Genomic DNA, 18,926 nt, shown 5'->3' with positions numbered 1-18,926 from the left:
TAAACCCAAAACGGGGAATGAGAGGCGGTTTTGAACGGAGAGCCTCACAGTGGGAATTTGTAGAGCTTTTTTTTTGGCGCGTTAGTTACGTTAGTTAACAGGGGACAACCTGGGCAAGGCTGCATTGGAGTGAGCCGTGCGACTGCCACTGGTTTAGGCAGTGGTATTGTTACTCATGTTTACTTAGTTACTACTACTACGGTCCCACGCTAATTTTAGCAATTAGCGACCGTGGTAACGGCACGCCTCTCTAGATTTTGCCCCCTTCGGAGTTGACAATCGGGCCAGACAAGCAGTGACAACACAAAACAGAATAGAATAAAACAATTTGGAGGCTCAACTGCCCAGCCGGATGGAGACGCGGCCGTGGCCAAGGCGTAATCATAATTAAAGGAGCAGTGATGATTGAAGGGGGAAAAGAAAGGGAAGAAGTTTACGCAAGGGGACTAGCTGATTTGGGACCAAATGCCATCATCCATCGGACCTGCGCGGCTTCCATTCGCAGCCTCAAAGCCTCCATCTCAAAAGAGTCACCTGCGGAGCCGCGTGCCTCCCAGTCCCATCATCCCCCGGTCGCCCAACCCGGTTACGGAATTCCCTTCTTCGGTGGGTTTGAAATCTCAACACGAAACTTTGAGCTAATTTAGTATGCAAAAGAGGAGGCTGAAATGAAACCTCCCCTCTCCTCTTTCCCGGAAATGAATGGCGAGACCCAACGGTGGCAAGTCGCAACGCTTTGCGGCTGATCGGGGTTTAACTTACGGATGCCTCAGGCCTTTAATCCCGTGAGGCTGCGATGATATCTAATCACTTAGTTACTCGACTAACTAACTAGTTAACTAAACCAACTAGTGCCGCCCCTTCCTTTACTACCCCGTCGGCACCCACCGGTGGGTATATCGCGCATAGGGGCCACTGGTCAGCTTGGTCGGGTGATAACCGTATTCCGGCAGCTACGTCAGGGTCATCCTGCATTTCCGTACGAAGATCCTTCACTCATCAGCAAACTTCTGATCCTCCGATCCTCCACTTTGCTATGACCCGAGCGCCAATTGACTCTCCAATGGCCGTGATCATTCATACTGGGAGCAGGCTGCTGCCGGCGTCATTCTGGTGATAAGGCCGGGGCATCCCGTGGCATGCATCAACCCCGCTTGCACTGCCTCGCATCTGCGTAACAGGCTCGGATAGCCTGAAACAGGTACCGAGCACCATCAAGGGAGAACGCACGGAGCCCTGAGCTGCACGTTAGGGTCACATCAAACGAGCAGGGAGTGGTGTGTTCTGGACCCTTGATGGGTAAGCACTGGGGGTCGAGCTGGTGCGGGATCACTTGCTTGCTTGCTTGCTTGCTTGCTAACAGCCTTGCCGATTGCCCCAAACGTGCAACAACGCGTGGTCCGTGGCATGTTCTGCTGCCAATAGGATATATGCCGATCGAGATAAGCACTTGCCATGTTTTTTTTATCTTTCTGTTATTCTTCTCTGTGACTGCGGGGGTAATTGTGATCTATACACTGCTGCCGTCATCGTGGACGATCACTGCGGCTTATCCCGCGAAACACAATCTCACGATGCTTCATGATCTCACGAGTTGACTTGGGGGCCGAAGGGTGCGCATATCGGCCAGCCAAGAAATGGCACAGAACATGCGGACCTCACGGATCCTGGATCCATGGAAGTCCGGGCGAATGAGGTGAGCATTGCTGCTGCTTGCATCGTTTGATGACTGTTGCTGTTGCTGCAAAGGGCGCACGCCATGCTGATTGTGGTCAAGCGCCAAGATGCGGTCACGAGAGGCAAGGCTAGCCGATAATCAATGTGCGGAGCAAATGTCAGTTAGGCTGAGAGAGCAACAGTCAGCGTGTTGATGGTAGATAGTAGACCGACTAGGTTATTTAAAGGCTTCGTAGGGGAAAGCATTTCCTAGCTCCGATAGAACTGACGCGGGGTCAAGACTCCATTTGCCTTGGCAATAGAACTTCTTCTGACGGGGCGCAATATCATGTATTGCTGTTGGATATCAACATCTGTTTTCGGATTGCCTCTTCGAACGCATGCTGCTTGAATTACCTCGACACGACTAACAGAACCCCTGGTTCAAGTTGCTGGGAAAGAATGGCATGCCCCAGGGAGACAATCCGATGAAATAAAAGGGGGACGCATGTGAGCAGTCCAAAGGTACTCCAGGGAGCGCGGTGCCAAGCTGACTGTACTCTATCCGTGGCGAGGATTGCGTAACCTGGAGATACCAAGAATGCCAGGGATATGCAGACTTGACGAGTGTCATGTCCAGATGACAGCATCATCTCGTGTCAGGTGACACCGCTCGATGTATAAAACCATGCTTGTCCGACCACCACGATGCACTGATTAGGATGATCGTGCATAAACCGAAAGAAAGACCGAAAGAATCAGTAGTAGTGCAGACAGAGCAGTTGATGATGATGATTATGATGATGCAAAGATAGTTGACTCAACTACTACTACTTAGGACGCTGTACAACTATAGTACTTCACACTAATGCCCCGCGCCACTCCAGTGCCCCAATATTTCCCTCTGGTGGATTGGTCACGTTTCCCAGGTGACCCCAGATCTTCAGCGCCCGGTCAAGTTTGTACAGCACATTTATTGATCGCCCTACCCGCCATGTTGCAAAGCAACTGCACTTTATTGCCTAGAGAGGGGGGCAGTGCAGACCTATCAGCACTGCATGTAGGGAGACACCGCCCAGTGTGACCATCAGTGGGCGGGCAAACTTACCGGGCAACATCCAAGGGGATTGGCTGGTGCCTAAAAGAGGGCTGCAGCGAACATTCCGGAAAGTTGCCCGAATGGACAAGCGGGGAGGAACTGGAGGCGATGGTTCCATGGAAGAGACGATGATGAGTCGTGACCGCAGATTCGTGGCTGGCGGGTTCCTTATCGGGTCCCAGGGGCAACGTAAGAGGCCTAATGAATACGGCATTAAAATTGTGATGGATCGGCAACCAAACCGACCAGGTGGTTGGTCAGGTGAAACGACCTCAAAAAAGGTATTGATTCATAAGATGCAATCGAGAGAGTGGTGGTGTGTCTGTCTGTATCGAAGCATCCAGAAGGGCATTTCGAGAGACTCTCCTTGGATAAGCAGCAGATAACGAGGAAAGAAAGACTAGAAACTACTACTAGGGGGTGAATGTATGAATGATGAGATGCCGATAAATCCGACCTCCTCCAGCCAGTTCCAACCTTTTCTTTCTGCCCTACGCCTCGTGCACGACCCACGCAGGCATCACCGAGCCAATGGCCATTCCAGCCGGGCAGTGGAGAACGGGCCATCAGGCCAGCCCTGTGACGGGCCAAAGAATCCAATTCATCCTGCTTTAAATCCCACCCGTTCACCGTTTTTCTCCCCTTCTCCCCCCTTTCTCTTCTCTTTTCTTTTTCTTTGCCTTCATTAAAGTCATCTGAGGTTCCTCGCGTGCTCTCCAGATCTCTAGACTGGTTCCCGGTTTCTCTCCCAAGTTTCTTCAGCGTATCCCCGGTGGACCGACCCACTGTCGTCTTGTATCTCCGCACAAACACACAGACCACCATTTCCCCTCGTCGCTTACTTCTGGGTCTCTGATACTCTCGCTTGTCGCTGAAGTTATATTAAATTGCTTTGCGACTCCCCTCCCCGCTCACGGCACACTTCCCCTCACCCCCCTTCCGATCATCTCTCACGCCGGAATTGATGTACTACCACCACTCCCACCAGGGTTGGTCTGGGGACTACCCTCGTCAACAATCGTGGGGACAACCCCCGCCGTCATCCTATCCTTACCAGTAAGCCACCAACACCATGCACGAGTTTATCTATCCCCTTTAACCAGCCTCTCCAGATACTCGTCCAGTGCGCAATACCAACCTCCTCCAGGCCCGCCCCCAAGTTCTCAATACGCACCGCCTCCTGGTCCCCCGCCATCCCACTATTATCCTCCTCCCGGTAGTTACCCGTCTCCGGCACCCTCCCCTTACTACGGCCAGCATCATACCCCTACGCCGCCCCCTCAGTCGTCTTCGCCTCATCAACGGTCTTATCACAGTAAGCAGTCCCTTCTATATCAACATGCGACTCAGATCGTATTAACGTCATCTAGGCCACTCGCCGTCATGGGGCCAGAATCTCCCGCCCCGCCCACCTCAAGAGTCGCAGCACTTTGGCAGGGGCGCCCCATCCAATTACCGCTTCCAGTATTCCAACTGTACCGGTCGGCGTAAAGCCCTCCTGATCGGTATCAATTACTTCGGACAGCCGAACCAGCTGCGCGGGTGTATCAATGACGTGACCAACATGTCGACGTTCCTGAACGAGAAGTATGGGTACCGGAGGGAGGACATGGTCATTCTCACGGATGATCAGAAGAACCCCATGAGTATCCCCAACAAGGCCAATATTCTTAGGGCCATGCAATGGCTGGTGAAGGACGCGCAGCCCAACGACTCTCTTTTCATCCACTTCTCGGGGCACGGTGGCCGTACACCCGATCTTGATGGTGATGAGGAAGATGGTAAGTTGCACCCGAAACCTTCTTGAGACTGTAACTGACAACTCAGGCTACGATGATGTTATCTACCCGCTTGACTATCGCACTGCAGGACACATCGTAGACGATGACATGCACGCCATCATGTAAGCCATACTTCCCCGTGGAATTCTCCTTGCCAATACTGACAGTCCAGGGTTCGTCCACTACGCCCCGGTGTCCGTCTGACCGCGATCTTCGACTCTTGTCACTCTGGAACTGCGCTCGATCTCCCCTATGTCTATTCCACGCAAGGAATCCTGAAGGAACCCAACCTGGCCAAGGAAGCAGCCATGGACCTATTCAGCGCCCTCAATTCCTATGGCAAAGGCGATCTCAGCAGTGTCGCGCAAACAGCTATCGGCTTCTTCAAGAAGGCCGCCAACGGCGACACCGCGCGCCAACGGACCGTCATGACAAAGACCTCTCCCGCCGACGTCGTCATGTTCTCTGGCTCTAAAGACACCCAAACCTCGTAAGCAGCCCTTTTACTCACCAGAACTGGTTTCTAGTTCACCTACTCACCACCAAAAACCTATAGTGCGGACACGTTCCAGGACGGTGAAGCCCGAGGCGCCCTGAGCTGGGCATTCATAAAAACCTTGCAGCAACGACCCAACCAGAGCTATCTGCAACTGTTGAACTCGATCCGCAATGAACTGGAGGGGAAATATACCCAGAAGCCGCAGCTGAGCTGCAGTCATCCATTAGGTAAATACAATGCATCACTAGTTCCTTCGAGGACGGACATTGACTAACTGATTGCCGGATAGATACCAATTTGCTTTTTGTCATGTGAGATGATCACGCATCACGATGCATAGCGAGAGATGATTTTTTGGTCTATACTTCTACATGTGCATATATACCTCCCAAACTATGGAGTTTCGGAAATATTCACATCACATTTATCATGACAGTATTGAATGAATGAAATATTACATAGTTACTGTACACAATGAAACCACGGGGATTAAATACTCCGGACAACTATTGATGCCATAAACTTACCATCCACACACATACGCTCCTTACCTGTCTGAACTTCAAACCCTCCAGCTACGCCATCAACACCTCCCAAGCCACATTTACCAGACTCAGTAAATAGTTCCTTGGCGGGTTGTCAATGGCTGCCACACTTAGAGTAATACAAAGAGCATATATACCATACAGCTTCACAAAAGTAACACTCTTCATCTCCAATACACTTAGTATTGAGTATAGTAATTTTCTATCTACGTACTACGTACTTAGTCGAACTTTCAAGCAATCCCCAATCCCCACTGAAACCCCAGACCAGTATACAGATCTAGTAACTAGTAATAGATATACACAATAAGTAAGTAGTAGATGCCAATATTTTCCGAATTACCCCAACTACTAATTATTGAATAAGTGTTAATATTATTACCTAACAGAATTAACAAAACTTGACTGAACTATCGATCTCAAGCTATATACCCCCTTTTTGGGATTCGCTCCTCGCCTTACTTGAGATCTGTCATGTCTGGGGTCAGAGCCTAGTTATTTAACTAGCTAAATGTTCCGTAATGGTCAATATGATAGGTTATATGGGTCATCCGTGTTGGTAACATTATCAACTTTTTGCCAGAAATGAGAATTCTTTGTTCTAAATTCTTTGTTCTATTTGTTGGGGGTTTGTTACTTTTTTGTTTGTAAGTAGTGGGGTAGTAGAAAGATGTTTTTCGTAGATGTATTTATTCATTTATAATGTGTTGTGCTGTGTATCTTGTGTAGTTTCGATGTTACATAGATTGATAGTATAGTTAATCTATGTACTATATTATATTAAGTGTAGTAATCGAAGTTAACTAGTACTTGTGACTGTAGTAATCAGTTATCGATTAGCTACTACTAAGCACTAACTTATATACAACTCATACTAGTTACAAACTACTACTAGTAAGTAACATAGTAGTAATCACACAGCACCTGATCTATTTACTACCTAGTATCTTACTACAATAATAGACTACTAGTAAGTAGTGGCTGAGTAAACTAGCACATGCCATGGCATCATCATCATCATCATGTCTGAGACATTTGCTGTTTGATCCAGGTATATATAGCAATAATCGCTACTTACTGCTATAAATGGTGTCTTTGTCTGCACTGCACGTAGTTATATGCCGGGCACTTAATGTATCGACGTACATAGTGCTTCATGTTACAGAAAGTATGTAGCAGCCTGTGTCCCTTCCAGAAGTTTATGCACAGCTGCCTACTCTTATTAACTTCCTAATTATATTATGGGTAACTAATATTCATAAGTATGCATTCAGTTCTTTCTCTACTGGGTACATACAGACAAATAATATATATAATCTGGCCTTACAGATGGATAAGTAGCTAACTACTAGATAGATGACCATTAATCAACAATTGTATATATTTTGGTTGCCCTGTGCATAATCAGTTTGTATTTAGCATACGAGGTAATCTACAGTATAAAGATTACCAAAAATAAGTTACATACATACATACATAATGCCAGCAATCTCCGTTCCCCCCTGTTTCAGTCTGTTTCTCTTGGCAAAGGGCGTTTGTTCAGTGGAAGGGTGGGGTCGGATTATTTTTGCGGGCCCTCATTTCCTATACTATGAACTAGTTAACAACCTGGTCTAATTTACGGAATAGGGGATCGTGAAGATTTTGCACACGAGTATTTGACTAGTATGTAGTTGATTCAAATACTAACTACATAAAGGGGCTGCTGGCTGAAAAATTATCGGGAATATCGGCACGTAGTAGTCTCTACTGCTAATCTATCAGATGCAAATTGGACTCCACTGCATCTGACTCGATATCGTCCGTGGCTGGTCGGGCGGGAACCTCTAAGTAAGGCTGGTGCGTGATCTGCACTGCTGTATAACGCTAGAAAATCTGAGATTATGGGTGAGATGAGCTGAGACAAGACGAGATGGCTGGGCGTTGAGGGGTTTGGTCTGTCGTGTTGGTTGCACAGAGGAAGTGGTAGAGGTGACATCGAGGGTCCTTGATTAAGTGACGTAGTACAAATCCCACCAAGAATGGTATACTGACTCCCGGTTGCGGTGAGCTCCTTCGATCAGGCTAGATACTCTAGATAGATCTTGTCAAGGGAGCTGTGCTTGTTAGTGGGAGTACAGCGTGCCGGTAAATCTCTGCAATGGTTCCTGCCCTTAGCTTGTGGATAAAGGGCAATATAATCTCTTGGCTGAGGAGGTAGGTTCGTGCTTGCTGGGTTTGGTTCACAGGGTCCAATTTTCATCTCAGCTTCGGTATGCCGTGTCTCTACAGAGTAGAATCACGGCTCGTAGAATGGTTCATTTGATAATGCTATGCACTTTGAGTCGTCGAACATGCCTAATTGGAGCTCTAGTCACCTCGGCAGAGAGCTGAAAGTAGCTGGATGCTGCGGCCGATGTGTGTCTCGTTTGCATTCTCTGGTAAGGAAAGGCGAGGAGTCAAAACAGATGCCAGCCTTCGCTGCATCATTCACTAGCCCTCAGTAGGCCTAAGCCCTATCTATTGCTGCATGCTTGCCATCAAGAAGCATACAAGATCAGACATATTCAAGAGCATCATTCGACCGCAGAATCGGAGAACTAAGTTCACTAGTTAGCCCACAGAGAACAATCTGAGCAGTCCGAAAGCAATCGCAACCGATGCTTGGTACCGTGTAGTGTGCAATATCAGTGTGACCCATCCGATCCACTCAGGCGGGATCGTGGCTAGATCCGAGATTTGTAAACAACGCAATCCATAGTTAGTTGGCATTTGTTGCGACTCGCGAGGGTATGGAGAATGACGGGCCAGGCCAGACCCGTGGTCAGTCACAATCCACTAGATCGGAAAATGATCTCGCCAATTAATATACGGCATAATGTGCGATGCGAAACAAGTAACGCGTCATTTGCGCCTGCGCTTAGTCCAAGGCTCCATCGGAGGTCGGAAGATGCGCAGGAAAGCGTTGACTAAGGTGGAGATCCGAAGCGGTGGCTGTACGGCACATCGCATAGCCGTAAGATGAGACTAGCTGGCTAGCTGGAGGTAAAGTATACTTCTGCCTGATGACAACAAACCAATGTCGTGTCAAAAATAATTCCGTAATCTCGGGAAAAAGGACTCAACATGAGTTGCTCGGTTGATCTGCCCGATTCCACTCGCCGCAAAAACTTTGACCAGCGATCCTCGCAAATGGCAAAGCTTGGTATTGAGGCAGGTGAGACATCGGAAAAGGCGTGCTGGCTGCGGTGGTGCTTGCGCGGACTCCCATGACTCGAAAGGCGATGGAAGGCAGGCTGTGTGAGAGGCAGAGGAACAGAATTAGTAACCACCATTTTGTTGCTGCATGAGACCCAACCTCAGTCGGAGCCGGAGTTGGTTTCCGACTTGAGTAAAGAATGACCAGCGCTCATTGCACTTACCGTCCCTAGACTGCATTGAATCGAAAGAGCAAGAGGATGCTGAAGCGACTCGCGCAACAGAGGCACTGAAAATTGGTAATCACACCATTGGAGTCCATGGAAACAACGTATAGTCAAGACAGTAACTAACAATGATAATTAATCATTTAACAATACTATGGTACTGCGGTTCCATTGAGCCGCAGATATCATGTCAATAAGTTTAATAAGGTGCCGTGATCGGCGAACCACGGCTGATCGGGGCCATTAAAGTTGGGTGAAAAAAATGTCCAGCTGGCTGCCGTGGCAGCTTGGCCATCTGCCATTGGTAAATGCACCCAGACATGGCCCCATTTTGGCCTTTCTATAGGACGCCAGCAGCCGCTCCTTCGGGTTGAGGATTCGGCGTCCACCCAGCAGATTTTAAACCAACCACGAAGCGTATAAAGGTATTAATTTTTTTCAGGGAAATGCAAGATTGCCCAATTTCCCCGGAGCGATTCGTGAACAGGGGGGCTACACCCTTGAAGCTCATTTCCCTAAATCTCTTGGCCTTGAGATGTTACTGTTTCGGGGATAGTAAGCAATATACGAGTAAGTTAGCGAGGAAACGAGCCGGGGGAGTGGGAGCTCGCTAGAAAACCTCAGACCTTCCCTCCTAAGCCAAAGTCAGTTACGAGCGGGACGCAGTCACGCCTGCATCGCAGGCCAATCCCTGTGCAATGCTACGCACATGCCCGTGTCCGGACCCACCCGCAGCAGCCGTGAGGACCCGATGAGATCATGGCCCAGCCCCGATTTAGCACTAGTGGCTGTATCTGATTAGTCGATGCTGCTGGATGGGGGTGGATGGTGTTTCACCTTGCAGGCAACGGGCAATGTGGCTGGCTCTGCATCTCCACGCTAAGCCCGTTAGTTCTGGCCCTTTCTGGGTCATAGTGCAGCCCGTGGGTTTTACACAGATTATTATTGTTTATTACTGCTTGACGGGAGAGGCAGAGAGACCATAAAAATAAAATAATAAATAGGAAAATAAAGAAGTAAGAGAGGCAGTGCCTACTTAGGCTGTTTGTGTTCTGACTCTCCTAGGGGCTTCTCTCCCTCCCCCCCCGTTGTATGACCCCATTAACTGATGTCAGTATGCATGTATGCACCTCGTATGGATGTATCCTGCAGGTCCTCAATACGGAAGCTTTACCATCCATAAGTACGGAGTGGCAGTAATTGTAGACCGTTCGGTCGACTGGTGGACTAAAATCTCGCCATCCTGACCGGATTGCCTCTCATTATTGATGCCTACAGAGTAACAATACCCGACACATTTCCCTCCTCAAAATATACACACAACACACACAGACACAGAGAGCAGATCCAATCGTATCGCGTTGGCTAACCCGCAGTGTCCGGTGGGATGATACTACTTACTACTTACTACTAGTAAGTAGTTGTCGTGGAGCATGGGTCCATGGGCCGCAATCGTGCGTGCATCATCCGCATACGTATTGATCCATAACGGCATAACCCCCATACGCAGGCGCTGCACAAGCGATGCTCCAATGCATGTTTCATCTTGATATCTATCCATAGAAACAGCTGAATGCCAGCCATCAACCTGTCAATCCTCTTCTGGCTTTCGTTGGTGGACGCCTCAATCGCCGCGTCATCCCCAGAAGTGACGGCGGTTGGCTCACTCCAATCGGCTGGGTTCCTAGGAACGGCAAACGGCGAGCCGAGCGGTTAGGAGGACAAGGATCTGATATGGATGGAAGACAGTCGAAGAGCATTTAGCAGCATCTCGATCAGGAGTAGTTGAAATATTCCGTACCGTAGTTTTTTCTAGTGAGAAGACAAGAGAAATTGGAGCTGGTCCACCATCCACGGAGTTCTCCAGCAACTTCGGAGCACCACCGGAGGGGAGAGGGGAAGAATGGAACCAAACGATGCCAAAGTCTGGTTCAGTCAAACTAGACAGTACACAAACCAACATACACATACGCTGTCTCCTCTCTTCGCCATCGCAACAAAGGATGGCAACAAAGGGTCAACATACGATCGGTACGGGTTACACGGGAATACGCCGCAGAAAAAAAAAAAAGTCCCCCAGGTAAGGTATCCATTGTGTCTGTAATAAGCCAGTGAATACTCCGCGAGTCCCCACTTTTTCTCCCCTAGTGCTTGGGAGCTATAATTATAGTCCTGTATTAAGTATTTTTTAACCCCCATCCCATCCCATCCCTACACCGAGATCAGACGAACCGTCTGACTTGTCTGGAGTTGGACTAACCACCACCCGATTATCTCGTTTCCTTTCCACCCCCTACCGCTCTATCATCAGTCTTTTCTCTCCTCGATCGTCTTCAGCCTCCACGGCATATCCTTGAATATACTTGCACTCCCATCTCAACTACTCCTATCCTCTTACCCAGGAGTATCTATTTACTATCGTTTCCGCCGAGTCCTATCCCATCCTCAACCCGTTGCTGGAATACACCACATACAAACGAATATGTTGACCTCATCGTCAACCGACTCCTCTCGCTCCTCCTTCTCCGGCAGCCCCGTCTCCCAACATCCTCCTCATCACCAAGTATGGTTTCCTCCTGCTCCCCGCCGCCGTCCGGAACACTACAAGATCCCCCGCTACTATTCGACTCCCGTAAGGGAAGATATCCCGGACTCGACCCCTCTGCAAATGTATGGCTTGGAGGAGCGCGCGCCATCCATTGCTGAGAAGCCAAAGCTCCTGCGTCGCTTTTCCCACGCCCTCGACGACATCAAGGAAGACTTGACCCTCCAACCCAGCAGCGAGAAGATCCGGAGCAAGCGTCGCCAGTCCATCTTCGGCATTGATGAAATCCCGGGATCAAGCGGATCCATCTCCTCGCCTTCTATGGACACCCCCATTGCGGCCGAACCACGGCCCCCGAGGTCCCGTCCACTCTCGATACTCTCCTCCGAACCCTCGAGGAGGCTCAGTCGGCGTTTCTCCATCTTCGGACGGTCGAAGAAGTTGACGCCGGGTCAGGCCGGGAGTATCTCGCAGCCCAATTTGATCGGCGCATCAACTCAGATATAATCTCATCATCGACTGTCGATATTGCATCATTGTCACCATCACTATCGCCATTATCCTAATTGATCGACACGACGAGAGTTAATACACATAGACGCCGAACAGCCGCCTCCGCACATATATTACACCACAAGTACCAACATAAACCGACCCATCCCAACCCAAGCATGCAACCCACGAACCCAAACCGCATCTTTAATCGGAGTTCAGCACGGCGCGGCGAGCATCATTCGATCCTTTGATCTATAATACCAGTCAAAAGTCAGTCCTTCATCACTTGTTCAATTCTCTCATACAATCATCATACCTTCCTTTTCGGGCCCATTTCTTTCAATATTGAATACATTTCCAATTTTTCTTTCATCTTCAATTCCCATTTACAAGGTTGGGTGTCCGCATTAGCTCGGTGTTCGGTGTTAAGTTTACTTTGCTTTGACTTTGTGTTTTACTTTACCTCGGTATGCAGGTTTCCATTTTGCTTCACGTTCCTCACTATGCTTCCCTTCCAACGGGGGAATCAAGCAGAAGAAGAATCGCAATTGCACATCCTACCAAGACATGTATTTATATACATACCCTTCCTTGCCTCGCGCCTCTCAAGTTGGGTATACATCTGTATATAGATCATGTATATACACATATTGATGATCATATATTTCCACTGCATGGGCGGCATTGTATAGTCTCGTTGTTACCTACTTACATATCTGCATCAATGAACAAACAAAGGGTTCAGAAGAATGTACAACACTAAGAATAGTAATACTAGTAGCAGGTACAACTGTTCATCGTATCCGCCCACACCCGCACCAGGCACAAACCAATCAACCCACTCACCATGATAATAGTTCTTACTAACTCATGTACCTGCATGCAACAACTCATCACTATCACAGTAAGTAGTAGTTGTAGTAGTTGCCTAGTTTTTTTTTTATCGTTATCGTTTATCATTATCGCAAAATTACCCCTCCGCGCTTAACCGTAAATTGCAGCTCGTTATCGCTATCGTGGACTATCTAGTATCGTTCACATCCTATGGCTATCGTATTGAAATTTGTGACTGGTTAGCTAGTAAGATGCTACATTATTTCATCTTGTCCCTCCACCTAGTTAATCCATTCATCAAGTTATTTCCTAGGCAAGTAAGTAAGTAAATAACCTGTACGGCAGACAGTAAGTAAGTGGGGAAGGAGACAGACAAGGGTCTCTGCCTTGTTTTCTTCCTTTGGCCGTTTTATTTAATTCCATTCCAAGCCAATACTTGGTTTTAGTTGCCCTTTCCCCCCCTCTCCGGTCCTCTCCCCTCACCCCCAATTCCGGAAATTCCGGGGGGTGGCAGGGGCTGGCATTGAACGAAGTCAGTGAGTAAGTGACTTTCCTAATCTATTCTAGGAGGGGGAAGAAGGTACCAGAACAACTGCTGTACCTAAGCGCCGGGAGGTACAGGGGTTGCACAATTCAATGAATGAATGGATGAATTCCCAGATAGTTATCAGTCAACTAAACTAACTAGCTGGTTACTTCTAAAATACATTGGACAGACTCGAATCCCGCCTGCATACTTGCATACTACGTAGATACAACCTGTGCTCTGTATCCATCCAAGTACCAGGTAACTGAAAGTGGAAACAGTGTGTCGTACAGATGGGCGGAATTGGAAAAGGGGCCGGTTAGGTTTAGTTGGTCTTTTCCCTGTTTAATTTCCGGTTTTGGTCTTTCAGGTTAAGTGGCTTTAGTCTTAGTACATAGGGAGTAACTAAATTAAGTGGACTAGTCACTGTCCGGGCGTTTTTGGGAGGGGTCAAGCTTTTGGTTGTAAATGAATTATGACACCATAACTAAGTAATTTATGGAAGCGAAAGGGATGGATGGAGTGGGAATTTCGAAATGAGGGGGTTCGTCTAGTCTACTAGTAGGTGATTACTACTCCGTTGTAGGTAAGTGGTGGCTGAATTGGTTTGGTTTCCGCCGACCGTTAAGCCCGAAAGGAAGGAGAGATTAATTTGGAGTAGGTTGATTAATAGACAGGAGTAGTAGTGGTAGTAGTATCCAATCGAAGTGGAAACAATTAGAACGAATTGGAGTAAGTACCTGTACCTACAGTAATAATAAAAATATAATATGTATATGCTCGCCAATCAAGATAGTTCCAGTTCACCCAACGCAGAGAATACGCCTGTAAAAAAGAGATGAGTAGATAGATAGAAGAAGGTGAACGAAAGTGTAAAGCAGACTGAAGAGACCAAGTTCAAAAAGGAAAATATAACACCCGACCCCACCCATAGGTGAATAAATCGCAAATATACACCACTCACTCCTCTTTAATCAAAAGAAAATAAATGTATGGGGATGATAGATCTCCTCTATCTCTTCAACGGTCCCATCCAATCTATCAGTCATATTTGGTCCCGTGCTCCCAACCCGGCGATAAACAATGATGTCAGAGATACCCTTTCCCCAGCTGAGATCATTTATAGCGTGACACTCTCCAGATCCCGCACCATCACGGACATTTGTGCCCGCTTGGCTGCCTCTGCAACCAGACTGAAGTCTCGTAAGAAAGGTGCTGTCGCCGTGGGACCGCCCGACCCAGTGATTTGATGGGGGTAGGTGTCTGCTGCAGGCTGAGCCATCGTTGCAGCAGCAGTAGCAGAGGGCTGTGAGAGATTGATGGGGTTCTGTTGCTCGTTGGAGTTTGTAGTTGGAGGTTGAGATTGAAGCTGCATCTGGGCGGTTTGACTGTTGACTGCGGCGGCGGCGGCTGCGGCTGCGAGACCCAGGGTGTTTTGAGGTTGTGATGAATATCCTGGAGAGACTTGCGCGGTGGATTGAGGTTGGTTGAAGGGAGTGAGGGTGCGGGAGGAGCCGTCCATGGTGGGTTCTCTATATATCTATGTAGGAGGTGGAGGAGAGGTGGTGGTGATAAGGGACGATATCGAAGTGAGAATCTATTGAGGGCCGCAGCGATCGCGACGGGGAGGGAGCGACAGAGAAGCAAAAGGCTAGGCTCACAGTCCAGGCGTAGAGAGGGTATCGGAGGTTGAGTGGACTGATCCGGTGGAGTCGTTAGTCGCCTTAGCCTGATCGCTGGCGTTTAGAACGAAGATGGCGTGATGAGAGGAGAAAAGAGAGGGAGGGAAAAGAGGCCGGCAGAAGAGAAAAGAAAAAGCGCCAGCCAGCAAAGGAAAAGTAGCAACACGTGGGGCTCGTCCCAGAAGGCCGCGGTATGACGTCCGGCAAGGCTAAAGGCTGATAAGTGGAATTTCCACGAACGGATGACGCTGAACCGGAAAGTGAGGGAGGGTCGAGATAGTCACCGATAGTCGAGGCGCCGCGATCAATTGGTCGGGATCGTACTTTTGAGACGCAAGGTCAATCAGGCGATAATATACTGAGAGTTAGCGAGGGAGGGGGAGAAAGGGCAATCATCGAACTAGTTCAAGCGGAGATCAGTTCAGTTGACGATGATCGACAATCCCCGTCGCGAGGAGCTGAAACTACGGAGTATGTTGACTCAGTCTGTGACTAGCAGACCTCAACTACTAATCATCCATCTATCTACTCCGTAGTTTCTTGTTGCATTGAAAGTAGGCAAGCAATAAACTCGGGCAGTAAAAATTTCACGAAAGGGAATAATGCCGATAATTACCCGGCCGGTATGCGAGGCGGTCTCTCCGCCCGACCCCACGCGGGGTTTGCCTGCGAGATGCAGGTACCGTGACCGTATTACGCGGCGATGCCTCGGCTGAAAGGCACGTGAGATCAGGTGACCACCTGTCGCTCCCTCAACCCGCGCTAGTCCCCTTGCGGCATCCCCCCACCACGAAAAAAAGGACTCCACCCTGAGATTCGCAGTCGAGAATTCATTATTCGGTGCGCATCACCGCCCCATCGCCCATCATGCGACATTCTGATCCTCATCAGATCGATTTGCTTGTCAGCTGGAGCTAGGCTCGCATTTGATCATCATGGCGGAAGAGGACAATTTCGACACCGGGGCTATGTTCCAGGTCCCCGATGGCTTCTACCAGCCCGAGCCCGAGCCCACCTTCGCAGAGCATCACATGCTCTCCGGCCAAAAGGTGCGCGTGCGCCTCGTTGGTAGCCATCCTCTCTACGTACGGCACTCCTGGTACTTCGTGTTTCAGCCCATTGGTTCCAGTCAATAACCGCTCTTATTAGGGAAACCTCCTCTGGAACGCCGGCCGAACCAGCTCCCACTACATCGAAGAACGCGCCAGCACCCTCATCGAGGGGAAGGATGTCCTCGAAATCGGTGCCGCCGCCGGTGTCCCGAGTATCGTCAGCGCCATCCTGGGCGCCCGCACCAGCGTTATGACCGACTACCCGGACCCGGATCTGGTCGAAAACATGCGCTACAATGCCTCTCTAGCTGCCCCTCAGATCGCGAATCCTGGCTCCCTCCACGTTGACGGATATAAATGGGGAAACCCGGTTGAGCCGCTGCTTGCGTATCTCCCCGCCGGTGCGACGGGCTTCGATGTGCTCATCATGGCAGATGTGGTGTACAGTCATCGCGAGCATCCGAATCTGATCAAGACGATGCGGGAGACAATGAAGCGGACCAAGGAGGCCGTGGCGTTGGTGATCTTCACGCCGTATGAACCTTGGCTGTTGCCCAAGACGGAGAAGTTTTTCCCGCTGGCGGAGGAGAATGGCTTCCAAGTAACGAAGGTATTTGAGAAGCTTATGGATGCTGTGTTATTTGAGGATGATCCAGGTGTAAGTACCATCTGCACGGACTGGTTTACTCTACTAATGCCTTTTAGGACGAACGGTTAAGAAGAACGGTCTTTGGATATGAGATTCGCTGGGCGGAGGAAGAGTTGAATTAGCATACTGGCGTTTGGAAAAAGTGAATGAGCTTATGAGTCATGACTCGGTTTGAGACATGTAGACGAATGAACATGTTTAGAGTATACGTCGATTATATCAATATTAAAACTCCAATAAACATGGCAATATCTGCTTCAGAGCGAACTTGTTTGAAATTAAAAGATGTTGTGCTTGTTCCAACTGTAATTGTGTATAGAGCAGAGAGTCACATGGACCCCACCGAGCCGCCCCGCGCAAAAATAACTTGCAATAATCAATTCTCCGCCGCAAATCCACCGCGCAATATCACCAACCGACATTGACAGTTGATCCTCCCCTTTCCTCTCATCATGCCGGTAAATTTCCTCATTCCCTTACAATAGACCCACATTAACCAAACCACAGCTCATAGTATTGACCGGCTACCCCTGCTCCGGCCTCACCTACCGCGCCCGCCAACTCGCAACGCAGCTCGAAGAAACCCAAACCGAGCTCTTCAACACCGGCGCTCTCCCCTCCACGAAACCCCGCTACAAGATCCACGTCGTACCTACTCATGATCCCTCTCATCCGAGAACCGTCTACGACCATGCCCGCACAGAAAAGGAGACACGAGGCGTGGCGTATGCGCGGGCGAAGCGCGCCCTCGGCAAGGACAGTTTCGTGATCCTCGACGGAATGAACTACATCAAAGGATATCGGTATCAGCTATGGTGCGAGGCGAAGGCACTTGGAACAACATGCTGCGTGGTATGCTCTGCTATGTTCTGCTCTGCTTCACTCCATCACCCTTCAACAACCAGCCACACACGGCACTGACACAATCACCACCTCAATCAGGTCCACGTTGGCACACCCATCGACCAATGCGTCGCAAACAACGACGCTCGACTGCGCCGTCAGAAGGTCTCAGACAATGACAATGAGAATACTCCCCAACCCAACGCCGAAGCGACACCCTCCACCGGAACCACCACCACCACCGCCACCTCCGACCCCGAAGACCCCTACCCCTCGGAACTCCTCAACAACCTCATCTTCCGCTACGAAGAACCCAGCATCCACAGCCGCTGGGACAAGCCCCTCTTCACCGTCCCTTGGACCGACGCCTCCCCCCCAATCGCCGAGATCTGGACAGCCCTAACCGGCGTCCCGCACCCTTCCACCACAGCAACAACTCCCGACGAACTTAACAACCCCTCCCTATCAACCCTCACCTCAGCCCTCAACAACACCATCCTCTCCTCAGGCGCAAGCACCACCACCACAACGAACGCTCCCTCCACAATCCGCACCACCACCCTCGGCCGCCCCAAAATCAAGCCCCACCAAGCAACCGCCCTCCCCGCCGCCACAGACTCCACAGCCCTCTACAACATGGAAAAGCGCACTTCAGCCATTGTCTCTGCCATCCGCACCTTCACGCTCTCCAACCCATCCGCTGAAGCCGCTCTCGCGCAGAGCCAAGACGGCGGTAGCAGCAGCAGTGGTGGTAATCGGGGAATAACCATCCCCGTCCCGGAGGCGTCCATGCCCGTTTATGTTCCGGCGCATGTGGCGACGTCCGGCACGACGGATGAATTAGCCGGCGCGGGCGGCATCCTTGCGCTGCCGAGACTGCAGAGGTTGAGGAGGCAATGGATTGCGTTGAATCGGGCGTATGTGCAGGGGGCGCATGCGTCGAGCAAGGGCGGACTTACTGCGGAACAGGTTCCTGATGCGTTTGTGAGGTTCTTGAATGCGGAGTTTGGGGCGGAGAGTGAGTAATTGTTTTCCCTCACTCTTTCTATTCTAAGTTCCCTTTTTTGAACTGTGATTGGTATATGGTGAGGGGGTTGGTGTACACTCTATTGTCCAAGCGAGATGTCGCTTAGATTTGTGTGAGAGAGAAGCGGGTAGAAAAAAAGTTTACATAGAAGCGTTGACTTTGGATTTAGAGAGCGTCATTCTCGTTTTGGGTCGCTATAGTACCTACTGCAGTTAACGTCTAGCTACCATACTGGTATATTAGATACAACGTATTGAACGAATCATGATGGGCGAGTGCCTCCGTATTG

At 49.6% G+C, this 18,926-nt stretch overlaps 9 protein-coding genes across 9 annotated transcripts; 5 read left to right on the top strand and 4 right to left on the bottom strand.

Annotated features, from left to right (window-relative positions):
* Positions 1-90: 90 nt before the first annotated feature.
* On the bottom strand, positions 91-1,457 carry ASPBRDRAFT_57152 (uncharacterized protein; the record flags this gene model as incomplete). Its single annotated transcript, XM_067627698.1, has 6 exons — positions 91-148; positions 198-250; positions 535-631; positions 941-990; positions 1,084-1,192; positions 1,291-1,457. 6 exons carry the CDS (start codon positions 1,455-1,457, stop codon positions 91-93), a joined length of 534 nt encoding a protein of 177 aa, XP_067476736.1.
* Positions 1,458-2,854: 1,397 nt separating this feature from the next.
* On the bottom strand, positions 2,855-3,950 carry ASPBRDRAFT_279930 (uncharacterized protein). The gene has a single exon (XM_067622457.1). The coding sequence runs from the start codon at positions 3,578-3,580 to the stop codon at positions 2,969-2,971; it is 612 nt and encodes a 203-aa protein (XP_067476735.1). The 5' UTR covers positions 3,581-3,950; the 3' UTR covers positions 2,855-2,968.
* ASPBRDRAFT_45831 (caspase family protein) lies at positions 3,417-5,569 on the top strand. Its single transcript, XM_067625494.1, has 7 exons — positions 3,417-3,811; positions 3,868-4,070; positions 4,126-4,536; positions 4,583-4,658; positions 4,709-5,026; positions 5,093-5,262; positions 5,325-5,569. Exons 1-7 carry the CDS (start codon positions 3,720-3,722, stop codon positions 5,348-5,350), a joined length of 1,296 nt encoding a protein of 431 aa, XP_067476734.1. The 5' UTR covers positions 3,417-3,719; the 3' UTR covers positions 5,351-5,569.
* A 2,550-nt stretch (positions 5,570-8,119) lies between these two features.
* ASPBRDRAFT_657434 (uncharacterized protein) lies at positions 8,120-9,079 on the bottom strand. The gene is made up of 3 exons (XM_067628579.1): positions 8,982-9,079; positions 8,686-8,855; positions 8,120-8,528 (listed from the first exon to the last, which is right to left on the bottom strand). Exons 1-3 carry the CDS (start codon positions 8,995-8,997, stop codon positions 8,388-8,390), a joined length of 327 nt encoding a protein of 108 aa, XP_067476733.1. The 5' UTR covers positions 8,998-9,079; the 3' UTR covers positions 8,120-8,387.
* A 2,246-nt stretch (positions 9,080-11,325) lies between these two features.
* Positions 11,326-12,265, top strand: ASPBRDRAFT_279867 (uncharacterized protein). Its single transcript, XM_067622456.1, has one exon. The coding sequence runs from the start codon at positions 11,467-11,469 to the stop codon at positions 12,034-12,036; it is 570 nt and encodes a 189-aa protein (XP_067476732.1). The 5' UTR covers positions 11,326-11,466; the 3' UTR covers positions 12,037-12,265.
* Positions 12,266-12,871: 606 nt separating this feature from the next.
* On the top strand, positions 12,872-13,985 carry ASPBRDRAFT_32323 (uncharacterized protein; the record flags this gene model as incomplete). The annotated part of the gene is made up of 6 exons (XM_067623004.1): positions 12,872-12,928; positions 13,026-13,175; positions 13,204-13,210; positions 13,305-13,394; positions 13,575-13,645; positions 13,971-13,985. The coding sequence occupies 6 exons, from the start codon at positions 12,872-12,874 to the stop codon at positions 13,983-13,985; spliced, it is 390 nt and encodes a 129-aa protein (XP_067476731.1).
* Positions 13,986-14,504: 519 nt separating this feature from the next.
* ASPBRDRAFT_57149 (uncharacterized protein) lies at positions 14,505-14,906 on the bottom strand (the record flags this gene model as incomplete). Its single annotated transcript, XM_067627697.1, has 1 exon — positions 14,505-14,906. The coding sequence occupies one exon, from the start codon at positions 14,904-14,906 to the stop codon at positions 14,505-14,507; it is 402 nt and encodes a 133-aa protein (XP_067476730.1).
* Positions 14,907-15,883: 977 nt separating this feature from the next.
* Positions 15,884-16,955, top strand: efm7 (putative nicotinamide N-methyltransferase Nnt1). The gene is made up of 3 exons (XM_067621850.1): positions 15,884-16,151; positions 16,216-16,776; positions 16,824-16,955. Exons 1-3 carry the CDS (start codon positions 16,002-16,004, stop codon positions 16,887-16,889), a joined length of 777 nt encoding a protein of 258 aa, XP_067476729.1. The 5' UTR covers positions 15,884-16,001; the 3' UTR covers positions 16,890-16,955.
* A 207-nt stretch (positions 16,956-17,162) lies between these two features.
* ASPBRDRAFT_182466 (putative RNA polymerase II Elongator complex associated protein Kti12) lies at positions 17,163-18,917 on the top strand. The gene is made up of 3 exons (XM_067619972.1): positions 17,163-17,225; positions 17,275-17,619; positions 17,710-18,917. The coding sequence occupies exons 1-3, from the start codon at positions 17,220-17,222 to the stop codon at positions 18,634-18,636; spliced, it is 1,278 nt and encodes a 425-aa protein (XP_067476728.1). The 5' UTR covers positions 17,163-17,219; the 3' UTR covers positions 18,637-18,917.
* The last annotated feature ends 9 nt before the right edge of the window (positions 18,918-18,926 follow it).

Source organism: Aspergillus brasiliensis (assembly GCF_001889945.1).
Source record: "Aspergillus brasiliensis CBS 101740 unplaced genomic scaffold ASPBRscaffold_10, whole genome shotgun sequence".
NCBI classification, from domain to species: Eukaryota; Fungi; Ascomycota; class Eurotiomycetes; order Eurotiales; family Aspergillaceae; genus Aspergillus; species Aspergillus brasiliensis.
This window is presented reverse-complemented; position numbering and strand designations above follow the sequence as displayed.